This window comes from Azolla caroliniana, unplaced genomic scaffold (assembly GCF_043228905.1).
Source record: "Azolla caroliniana isolate FFs.n. ecotype wild unplaced genomic scaffold, voAzoCaro1.0.p SCAF_2, whole genome shotgun sequence".
NCBI lineage: Eukaryota > Viridiplantae > Streptophyta > Polypodiopsida > Salviniales > Salviniaceae > Azolla > Azolla caroliniana.
The window spans coordinates 3686665-3699220 of NW_028230437.1; the positions used below are offsets into that span (position 1 = coordinate 3686665).

General features: G+C 39.6%; 1 protein-coding gene across 1 annotated transcript; it reads right to left on the reverse strand.

Annotated features, from left to right (window-relative positions):
* Positions 1-8580: 8580 nt before the first annotated feature.
* On the reverse strand, positions 8581-11705 carry LOC147867117 (uncharacterized). Its single transcript, XM_087314878.1, has 6 exons — positions 11158-11705; positions 10953-11024; positions 10367-10437; positions 10083-10239; positions 9317-9415; positions 8581-9229 (listed from the first exon to the last, which is right to left on the reverse strand). Exons 1-6 carry the CDS (start codon positions 11638-11640, stop codon positions 9047-9049), a joined length of 1065 nt encoding a protein of 354 aa, XP_087171004.1. The 5' UTR covers positions 11641-11705; the 3' UTR covers positions 8581-9046.
* Between the last annotated feature and the right edge of the window lie 851 nt (positions 11706-12556).

The following is a 12556-nucleotide window of genomic DNA, read 5'->3' on the forward strand; positions in this document are numbered from 1 at the left end:
AGTTAATGAAGAGAGAGAGTGACTATATAAAGCACTCTCCTCCTACTTTGTAATTAAGTCGATTAATCTCTGTTGTAATATACATCTTCTTGAGTATTCTATTGTTGCTTTAAAAATCTATCTCGTGTTTCTCTCTCACTCTCTCTCCCTCTCTCTCTCTCTCTCTCTCTCTCTCTCTCTCTCTCTCTCTCTCTCTCTCTCTCTCTCATACACACACACTCACAACACATATCTCTAGTCTATTCCGCTGCACAAGAATCACCATCAATTCTTTACAACCTTCATAGTTTTGCGCGAGCATCCTGGCTCGCTAAATGTGATCGAGTGGTTGCACCAATCCACTATTGGATTGTGCGCCTCGAACCACGTTAGTCCTAAGAGGATCAGATGTCGAGGAGATGTGATGAGGTAAAAGGTGAGCTCCTCCTGGTGTGAGCCCACATGAAGCCCTAATGGGATCGTAGCTTGAGTAATTGCGCCTGACAAGAGGACGCGCTTGTCGATGGCTTCAACGGGAATGGGTTTTGAGAGGCAAACAACGGGTACGCCATGTGCTTGGGCGAATGCGACATTGATGAAGCAAGAAGATGCCCCAAAATCAAGTAAAGCAACAAACTGAATGGAACTACAGTTAAACGAAAGCCATACCTCCAATGTGAAATTGCTTGACGGTCCGGCAATGGAACCAGGAGAATGTGGGTGACGGGATATGTCCAATTGCATGGCTCCTACTGCAACCGAACGATGTCGTTTTCCAGATGTTGGGGTCCGTTGGCTCGATGGAATTGTGGGTGATTACTCCTAGGACAATGGCGAATGACATGACCGGAGGCACCACAATACAGGCACAAGCCATTAGCCCCCCGAAATTGTCGTTTGGCATCAGTCAATGGTTGAAATCGGGCTTGATCAATTTCCATGGGGACGGGAGCATCTGCCAAAGTAGGGGAGCGTGACGCAGTCAGTTGGAGGGATACCTAGGGTTGTACGACCGGGGCGTGTCGTGGAAGTGAATGAGGTGGAACCCAAGTCCGGCGCTCTTCCTAGAGAAATTCGAAAAGGCGATTGTCACAATGGACTGCTTGTGAAATCGCTTGGGATAACAATGTGGGCTCTGGAAAGTTCAAGAGAAGATTCTTGACATTGCTTCGAAAGCCCCGCCAAAAGTGATCAGCTAAAGCTTGATCATCCCAACTGACATCGCGTGCTAGTTGTCGAAATTCTGAAGCATAGATAGAAGTTGCACACGAACTTTGTTCGACTGCGTAAAGCTTGTTAAGGGTTGTACGTCATCGGTCCATCTCTCCAAATGTGGCCTCTAACTCAGCGAGGAAGGCGGGAAAGTCCTCCAATAGAGGTGATGAAGTTTCTACCAATGGTGCAAACCAAGCTTGGGCCAGACCGAAGAGCAGGGTGCCCACAAGGCTAACTTGTTGAAGACCATCTGCATAACGTTGAGGTTGTAGCCGAATGATAAGTCAAATTTGGTTGAGGAACCCTCGGAAACGCAACCTCAATCCATCAAATTTTTCTGGGAGGCTAACCTTAGGCTCAAGAAAATGCGAAGAAGCTAGGCCGGATGTTTGTAGAAGATCAGGCTCTAGGCTAGGTTGCGGTGGGAGACTAGGCTTCGGGGGTTGTGAGGATAGGGAGGTACCGAATTGAAGTTCTTGTAAAGAATTTCAAAGAGCTTCATTTTCAAGCTGGAGTTGTTGTAAGGCTACCATTATCTGGCTTAAGTCACTAGCTGAGTCGGACATAGGTATGGCTTATGAGAGGGAGAGCTATGAGGATGGGAAGGTGAAAAAACTGTCACAGATAGATCATAAGCTCAAGAGACAAGAAAAAAGATAACCAAATGGATGAGTAGTATTAACTGAAAGACTCCATAACTAGTGTTGTTCACCTTGAATTCCTTCAAGGTGAACTCAACTATTTATACTACACAACACACATACTTGTTGCACGCATGTGAATCTTTAATAGAGCGTGTAGGTACGCATGCATGTGCCAAGTGTAAATACTACAAGGGAGCAACTATGCATATGATGCTAGCCAAAACTACAAGAACCAATTATATATATAACTCTATACTAGATATGTTGGTTAACCCATAATACTTGATTATAACATAGTCATGTCAAGAGTTCGAATCTTGACACATGTGTTTGGGTTTCAGTTTCGTACTCTCTTCTTGTCTGAGAGGTTTTTGGATGGGTTTTCTACAACGGCAGCTCTTTAGGCATTCCGATGGTGGCCTTCTCAGAGGTTCAGGAATCCTCTGCACAATGGGGAGTGGTGGTTTTCGGCTACAACGGGTTAACTCAACGGTAGGTCGTCGAAGGGAAACCGGAGTGACACGAGGGATTAGCGTCGAAAACCCTAACGCGGGCAGCAACAACATGAGCCATCATCCCAATTGCCGCCCAATTGGCCGGCTCAAGAGCCAACGACGACAGAAGCGTCGAAGCTGGGGGCTAACGCGTCCAAATCTGACATGGCCGAATCCAACATGGCCGAAGCCAAAGCCAAAGCCGACAGCAAGGAGCTGACAATGGATGAGGGTTGTTAGCCGAAAGCCGATCTGGGCAAAAACCGATCCGACCAATAGCCGATCCATCGGAAGGCCGATAAGCCGAAGACCGGCGAGGCCAAAAGCCAACCAGATCAATGTAGGAGAATGTCGAAGGAAGCTAGTCCACTCACCTCCCTGATCCAAGGCCCCCGTGGTCTTGCTCGAGTAGCATACGTACGCTCGAATTTTCGCGACAACATCTTAAATCTACTATTCTAGTTCGAGATGACAGAATGCAAGCCGGTGACAACCCCTCTCGATCGAAATCTGAACCTAGATGTCGATTTTGGCACAAAAGAGTGCAAGCCAACACACTATCGGCGGCTAGTAGGAAGCCTAATCCACCTAATCATCACCCAACCCAACCTCAACTATCCGGTCGGCCTCCTTAGCCAATTCATGCATAACCCACGTGATATTCATCTGGATTGTGCTAAGTGAGTGTTATGATACATGTGTGGCTTGATGAATTGCGGCATTCTCGACAAATCAGTAATGAAAATTCGACTCAAAGGGTATACAAATTGCAATTGGGCCGGCCACAAAGTCGACAGACAATCAACCTCAGCGTACGTCTTCTCCCTTAGTAGTGGAGATATATCCTAGAGCAACAAAAAGCAGTCGACAATAGCAATGTCAAGCACGGAGGCAAAACATAGGAGTGTGGTCATCGCTACATGTGAAGTTGTATGGCTCAAGAGGAAACTTAAGGATCTAGACGTCTCCATAAAATATCCCATCTTGCTCTGCTACGATTAAACCTCAACAATATTCATCTTGCTTGCAATCCAGTCTTCCATGCTCAGACTAAGCACATCGAGGTGTACTACTAGTTCATCCAAGAACAAGTTCTAGCGGGGGATGTCGACCTCCAACATATCAATACAAATCTTCAAATGGCCAACATCTTCAGGAAAGCTCTAGGAGCTGACAAGCTTCAGCAATTCTCGATTGAGTTGGGTCTTTCGACCGCCGATTTGCTGAGCTTGAGGGGTAGTCAGCCGGACACAGATCCGGACACATGCACAAGCAAAGCCAAAAATAGACACATACATGAAAGCAAAGTGAGTTGGACACATACCGAAGTCGGACCGAAAACCAACAGAAATGAAAGTCGATTGTCCAATGACTGGAAGTTGCGCTTGAAGGGGTGTGCTGAGAATCAAACTCAACTTCCCCTAGTGTGTGAACACACCTTAGGAATATACAAGTGTGTGAACACACCACTACCATGTAACAATAACCAATGTGTCATAAATGCAACTCCTATGACACATATTCATGAGGTAGTTAAGGTTTCCCCCCCCATTCCCGAGAGGTAGTTTTAGTAGGAGAGTGTAGATAAACTATGACTATATAAGCACTTTCTCCTCTCCTTTGTAAAGTGTCGATTATCATTCTTGTGAAATATAGTTTTTTGTTTTTCTATCTACCTTGTGTCGATTCTCTCTCCTCTTCTCTCATGCACACACACACGCACACCTCTAATCCATTTTCTCTGCACACAATCACATACTTGATTGTCTACAGAAGAAAATGGATTGTTTCACTTGGTGTTAAATTATAAAGGCTTAAACAAAATCACAATTCGGAGCAGGTGCACCTCACCTTTAATCTCAACACTTTTGGAGTGCTTGGGGGGAGCCAAAAACTTTACAATGTGTGATCTTTGAGGTGTTTATAATCTAGTTTGAATTTGTCCTAGTGATGAATGGAAAACCACATTTTTCACTCAACATGGCCATTTTGAGTATACAATTATGCCTAACGTCAATCTCACAAATGCTCCTATAGTTTTCCAACATATGGCCAATGATTAGGGATCGGCAATAGTTCGGTTTAGGCTTAGCCGGTTTGGCTTGGATCAGGCCAAACCGGCTAAGCCTAAACCGTTTTGGGGATCTCAAACCTGAACCGAACCGGTTCACAAACCAATTTAGGATAAACCGGTTTGGTAAACGGCTTAGAAACCAGTTTCCAAACCAGTTTGGAAACCTCTCTCTCTCTCTCTCTCTCTCTCTCTCTCTCTCTCTCTCCCCTTATTTGTTGTCTCCCTCCCTCCCTCTCTCTCATCTCGTCTTGTGTAGTTCTCCCTCACTCTCTCCCTCTCTCTCTCCCTTTGTCTATTGTCTCCCTCCCTCGGGCCTCTCTCTCTCTCTCTCTCTCTCTCGCTCTAAAGTTTCTAAACGGCTTAGCCGGCTTGAGCCGGTTTGGCGAGGCTCAAGCCAAGCTGAGCCGAGCTCAAACGGTTAAGGCAAGTTCAAGCCTAAACCGAACCAAGCCGAGCCGCTTTAAGCCAGCTAAGCCAAACGGTTTAGGCTTGAGCCGAGCCATTGTCGATCCATACCAATGATATTTCCCCAACTTCTTGGATATATCCACCATCATTTATTTGCACACTATTAACAATCGGCAACGGTTTGGTTCGGTTTGGTTCGGTTTGAGAGGGTCCAAACCGAACCGGTTTGGAACCGAACCATTTAAACTTTTTGAAACCCGAACCGAACCGAACTGCGAAACCGTTAAACATTTTTGAAACTGTTAAACCATTAAACCGTAAAAACTGTGGTTTCGTGGTTCAATTTTGGTTTTCAACATAGGTCTAATTTTTAATTTTTAATTTTTGAGTTTTTTAATTCTCAAGGTTCCTACATGATGGCACCTTATTTAGTGGAACATGCTTTTGACCATCAAAATTAGGTTCTCCATGGTCTTGATTATTTACAATGATGACAAGTAATGCATTTAAGGGGCCCACGGATTCAACATTATTAGTTCAATTTGTAGTGATCTTAAAGTAGATGGGTTCACAAGATGTATTGAATCATATCATTCTAGATAGTGCTTCTTATTCAAGATCCATGAATTCTCGTAAAGATTATAATCAATTCAATTGGCACAATAATTTACATTTTTGAAATAATTTACTTTATGTCCCTAATGGTCGTTCTCGACTTTTAATTTTACAACATTGCGATGACATGCAAATGGTTGGACAGTTTGGAGTTCACAAAACTTTGGAGTTAGTTTCTAGAAGCTATTGGTGACTACATCTTTGTAATTATGTTGAGGACTACATTTCGTAGTTGTGATGCATATTGTCGGCCCAAGTGTCCTCGGCATCAACCATATGGGTTACTCCAACCCTTACTAGTTCAAATTTCAATGACAATTTGAAATTTTATGCCAAGAAGCCTTCATGGAGAAGGTTTCCATGAATGTCCAAAGCCTTCATGGAAAATTCTATGAAGGGAAAAGCCCTACAACCCCTTGTCGAGCAGTGACTAGGGGAGAGAGAAAGGAGAAGTAGTTAACGGTCTCACTTCCCCCCTGAACACAAATGTACAACGGGGCTACCACCACCACCAAGCATGCAGCTCGACATCAGCGAACCTAGGCTCAACTTTATGGTCCCCAAATACCCCTACCTTTTCAACAACATATATAAAATACACCACTTATCTAAATCGTAAGTGTATATGTCTAAACATATTATACAATTACCCAGATACTTGCACACATATAGCACTTCAAATCACACATACATGTAAAATACAACAAACACTTATACAATCGCGTCCATGAATAGACATGTCAAGTGTTGTCTCAACAACACATGCACACATTAAAAAATACTATTACAAAAAACGTTTTTTTGCGAGAAATGAAGGCAAAAATTTGTCAAAAGCATGATTGCATCTAGGTGCACATAAATCAACTAATGCAAGCACATTATCCTACACATAGAGGGCATGTTTACAAGTGCACCAACACAAATCAAGAAGGGAAAGATCATCAAAAGCACAAAGACTTGCCATCTCACATACTCAGAAACCCAAAGCTCATCATTATCAATGCCAACAAGAAGCCATCTTCCATGTTCCAGGTCCAATGTGGTTCCACTCATCATTGACACGCACATGCATGCACATGTGTATTTCTACAAAAATGTGGAAAGTAGATGGATTTTTGGATAATGTTAACTTAGATAACCCTAAAGGCATCTTGACATGGTCAAACTTATTACATACCAACTCATATGAGTTTGTTCATGCAAGTCATTGCATGAATATAAAACACAAGATTTTAAAACATATTACATTTTCTCCAAATGTATTATTCTTCTCATCTATCCAACCAAAATCATATGAATCATTTTGTATACATGTTAGTATCAAATCAATAGTGATGGATAAGAATATAACCTAATTACAATAAAGGGTCATAACTTACAAGGATTTATATTTGTATTAACATATGAATATTCGCCTTGTTCTTGAAAGCTAGAAAAAAAATTATTGAATGAGATTCTAGTTTGCTTAACGTTTTAACTTATCCATTCTAATTTGGTGCACTTCCCCTAGGCTCTCTCTTTCAAAAACACAAAATTAAGACAATATTAAAGTTTATTTTGCATCACTATGTATTAAAAGCCATATGCATAATGACCTTAATAAAACACAAAATAATAAATTTCTCAAGTTTGAGAAGGAAAGAGTGTCCAAGGAGAATGAAGTGACGTAGGTACATGGACCACATATAAGGTGTCACCGGATTGCAAGGGCTGTGATATGATGATATTAAGTCATACTTTAGGCATAAAGATATGTCTATCGAGTAAGATAAGAGAAAGAGAGAATGGAAGGGGAGTGGTGATCCATGATGTTGCCACGAAAACAAGTTTTGCATGTTTTTTGTGTTTATTCCAAAGAAATTGACATTTATGTGTCCCTATTGTATCTCTTATTATATATAAATTTTAAGGATCGTAGATGTATTATGAACACATACAATAGATATTATATGTCCTTGACTCTACGCATTTTTTAAATATTCTAGGACAATGAAGGGAAAGATCTTATCTTGTCCGCGCTATAAGCCCGCACAAAAATCCTTCAATGCCATGTGCTTCACCAAATAGAAATTTTTTTTATTCAGCCTTTTCTTCACAAAACTCTATAACTTTAACTTTATTGAAATCAATAAAACCATCCACTAAGAGAAAGGAAATATACAAATCTATAATTGAGATCCCAAATCCTTATCTTTATTCCCAAACCACTCAAAATGAACCAAAATATACAACTAAACATTATATGTTGGGGGAATCGTCGAATATTTTGAACGATTTTGAATTTAATTACCACTTATTTGGAATTAGTATTGGGGAAAGTAACTCTCATAGTTTGAATTCCAATACTCTATATAGACTCTAGTATTAACTGTCAAGACCATAAGTAACCTTCATTTTTGTCAACTTGTGAATGCAAAATGAGGAGTTGTTAAGTTACAACTTGGATTTCATAGGCTTGGGGTCCTCTTCTTGTATTTCATCAACTTGTCAATCATTGGAGAAGCCCTCCCTTACATTCGAAAATGGTGTCACAAATAATCTGCCTATCTAAAACAAATCGATTGTCACACTCTAATATCTTGGAAAACACCCACCTTCGTCACTATCTCAGAGTTCTTCAAAATAGGATGCCTAATGAGACTCAATAACAAACATTTTGGTTTCTCTTGAGAGTCTCTAGTATATTGCCTTGTTATTTTCCATGTTCTATTAGGGATAAGCAGATCATGTGATATCATCTCAAATTATTCTCTCCTCCAATTTTGTGTTACAGCATGGAATTGTCAAGTGAAATATTTTTCTATTAAAGTTAAAGATATCAACTATTGGGCTAACAAACCCCCAAGTTTTCCATATTGATCACCATGTATGCCTCACTCAATGCCAAAAGTCAAAATCAACTATCACAAATACATTTCAAAGTTCTATATCTCTGCAAAACATATGACTAAGTTAACTTTGTTATTTCATCAAGAGTGAAGTTGTGAAAACAATTTAGTAAAGATAAAAATGTTAATATTTCCCTTAATCTAGAGCTCCCCCATATACCAACAAGAATACAACTAAAATATGGAAGGAAAAATGTAGTAAATTTGCTAGCATTAGATAATCCCAACTTCTTGAGAATATACTTGAGTCCAATGAGATCATATCAGTGCCAATGAGTAATTTGAATTTATTTCTGTAATAAGTTCCTCAATTACAAACCATCATGTGGAACTTTGGCCCCAACCATTCATTAAAGAAGCTTGTCAAGAGCTAGAAAATTGTAAGCAAATAAAGAGGAGGATAATTCTCAATATCGTATCAAGCTAATTCCAAGGATTATTGGAGGATATATGCACATAAGTTTACAAAATATTGACAAGATGCGTGGGAAATACAAGAATGTGGATGGATAAGATGGGTCATGTATAGCCATAGAAGTACAAAAGAGGGGTCACATGTTTTCTTCCATAGATTAAGAGCCTTAGTGCTAACTTTAGTAAATGTCAGGAACTTCATCATGAAAGGAGGGTAAGTAAAGAGACGTGAGATATACCCATATTGCATGTGTGTATATACATATATACAGGTATATGTATCTTCAAGATATGAAAGTAGAGGTGTATGCACATTTAAGGTGATATTCCACGGGACATGGCAATGTGTACTTCTCGACCTTGTATTCCGGTTTGAAGAATGTATGCAACCTCAGATGCCACCAATGATTGTCGTTGCCGACGCCCTTGTATCATGTTTAACGTCCGACCCATAATGTAGCATGGCAAGAAGAATCCCACAGCTCGAAGAAAGAAAAGCTAACAATGTAAGAACCCACATAATAGGATTAGTACAATTAAGCACAATGTAGAGTTTGGTATCATCTTAAGTTGAGTAATTTTTACCAAGAAGAAAGTAGACGATTCTTGTTCTTCTCTTCTATCATCATTGACACCGCTTGAGATCATGGTAAGTATGTGTCTTAGTACCAACACGATCAACAACTTCAATCAAAAAACAATAGTGACAACAAGATTTAGTTGTAATCCTAAATGATAAGCGAAAGGCTCTAAAATGCCTTACATTCTTCATTATTTCTCCAACTGTCCTAAGTTTTTATTACTTCACCAAATAACTTTAGTGAACCCTCAGAAGAGAGAAGAAATGAATAAATTGCCAATATAATCGCTTAAGCAGCACATATAATTGCTTGTGAGGTATTGACAAAAGTGCACTCCCAAACTTGGGTGAGACTTGTTTTTTAGGGTATTTGGGAGTGCACTTTCTTATATATTAACTCATGGATAATAGCCACAGAATTATGCATTCACATTATGGCTAACTATTTTTCCCACTATGCAATGTGCATGATGTACTAGTTTAGTATTCTTGATTAGGACCAAACATTATGAATTTGTGATGGGAGGTGTAATGTTCTATGGAAAACCTTACTTGCAAAACATCATAATGACCACACACTCTTTTCTTCTTTGTTACCAAACCTTGCACATATCCACACCATTATTAACCTTACGCCAACTTCACATCATGAAAAGTGGAGAGTTCAAAAAATATGTCTAAAACTTATTACAAATACATGATTTATACATTTTGTTTATAATGCTATTGTAACAAGTTGATATATTCTTATAGTAAACGAGAGGTGCATACCACGAGGGCAACAAATCGAAAGCACGCGGCACTTTGTTCGTTTGCTCTTGCATATTGTCCATATTCGGATTCTGAAATGAGATGCTCGGATGCCACAGTGAATAGTCTTGGTTGATGCATATTGATCCGTTGACCCCTTGCAATCTCCCAAGTGTCCCTACATACAAATTTATGATAGCAATCTTAACATTCATCACTTAAATTCAATCGATTCCATTTCGATAACATAATTATATACATTTTGTAACACAATGGAATAACAACGAATCATATTGGTGGATTACCCAATGTTAATGGGGAGGTTAAGTTCAGAAGTCGAATTCGTTGTCGGGGCAGTGTAACCTCCATTATAAGGCTACATAAGGTAATTAGACGAAGATACATGATGAGCCATCATTAGCATTATATTTTGATATCCATAACACAAAGACATGGAATCGTACAAGGATACATACATACATACATACATACATACATACATACATTACATGCATATATACATACAATAAATACATACATAAAATGCATATATACATACATACATATATATGTACATACACACACACATACATACATACATACATACATACATACATACATACATACATATACATATATGTACATACACACATACATACATACATACATATACATATATGTACATACACACATACATACACACATACATACATACATACATACATACATACACACACACACACACATACACACACACACACATACATGCATACATACATACATACATACATACATACATACATACATACATACATACATACATACTTATATTACATGAATAAGGCATTGTTCAATAAGATTGGATTATATGTGTATATGACAAAAATTTACCTGCAAGCATATCTCACATGTGGTGTCCCCTTTCTCATCACACCAATGCTGCACACACTTCCTATGGGCGAACTGATCATGACACACATTATCCCATATAAGCTCATCATTTAGACCTTAGGATTCATGGCTATGGCATCCTCCCCCATTTTCCTTTTTATACATGTATAATCATAGTAAGCTAAGTATGTTATATATGCCTTACCTTTAAGCTACCAGAGCAAGCACAAGGGGATTCAAGGTTTGTGTGTTCATCTTCTTCTTGGCAGATCCTACACTCAGCTACTGCTGATCTCTTCTTCTTATTATTACCATTTCCCTGCATTGATGTCCTTGATCCAGATTTGGTTGCATCAACAAAGTCTTCATCACCACCATCATCATCAATGGAGAGCTTGATCACACAATCACCTGAATCTCTTGCATCATGACTATTGCTACAACCATGATTGCTAGTGTTATAAGGAGGAGGAGGATTGGTGTTGAACAAGTATGGATGGTTGGGGATAAGTAATCTCTCTGTTTCTGAGGATAATTCAGAATTAACATTATTAATGATGTGATTCATGTCATTATGATTGTTATTGGTATTGGTATGATGGGGATGGGGATGGGTTTGATCTTCTAGCAATACATTGATGGCCACATGCTCAAGAACATCATCATCATCATCCTTGTGATGAGCCATCACTCCAATGTCTGAAGGAAACAGGGGAACTAAATGAATGTAAGTATAATAAGAGAAACAGAGGGGAGGAGGTTTGGATATGGAATAATAAGAGATTTCAGAGGGAGGGAAGGGAAACAGGGAGGGGAGAAGCTCTGCAAAATTTGATAAGAAAGCAGAGGAGAGAATTGAATGATGAAGAGAAGTATGATAGAAGCCAAGGGGCAATTGATGGGTGTAATTACAAGAGAGAAAACAGGGGTTCAAGGCTATGGTGTAGATAGAAGAAGGAGAAGAAGGAAACAGAGGAGGCTATGGAGTCAAGAAAGAGGATATGAAAGGGAGAGGATCAAATCCAAAGAGGAGAAAAAGGAGCTCCTTTTATCTCTTAATATTATGTTTAAATAAAATTATATATGGGCTTTTTTGAGTTTTTTGATCCATCCTCTTGCTTTTTTTTTGTTAATGGTTTTTTGTTGCCTAGGTAACAATAGATTAGATCTCATGACATTCTCAAGTGGGTTCTTTTCACACCGCAAAAGGCTAGAAGGAAACTAGAAGGAAACTGGTATCCCCGGGAACAGACCCTCGAGACCGAGTCCTATTCACATCAGTTATGACTTGATCTCCACCTATGTCGATTCTCGTACGGTGAAATGAACCCGAATGACCCTCGGAAGACATATGTAAATCTGTGTTTCTGTGTCAAATCCTAGCTTGATGGCCCTTCAATCGTTTGAGTGTTTGCTGGTTGGCGCATGCATTTTTCACCTAATGTTCGTGTTCGTATATTTAATCTCACAGAATGATTGTGACTGGTTTCGGTCCCGATTTCTCAGGTTACTTGCCAGCTTTGTAATGACGTGTGTGCAGCTTTTTTCAATTGGCCTAAATTTTGGTCAACCCACAACGTCCATACTCGTCAACCTACCAACCT

What these genes read in the sequence shown, in the direction of transcription:
- LOC147867117 (XM_087314878.1), bottom strand. Translation starts at nt 11,640, where the DNA reads ATGGCTCATCACAAGGATGATGATGATGATGTTCTTGAGCATGTGGCC. An exon ending in CTTGCTCTGGTAGCTTAAAG is followed by an intron (nt 11,025 to 11,157) that starts GTAAGGCATATA and finishes TGTCATGATCAG; the next exon opens with TTCGCCCATAGGAAGTGTGT. An exon ending in TTCGATTTGTTGCCCTCGTG is followed by an intron (nt 9,416 to 10,082) that starts GTATGCACCTCT and finishes TTTTGATTGAAG; the next exon opens with TTGTTGATCGTGTTGGTACT.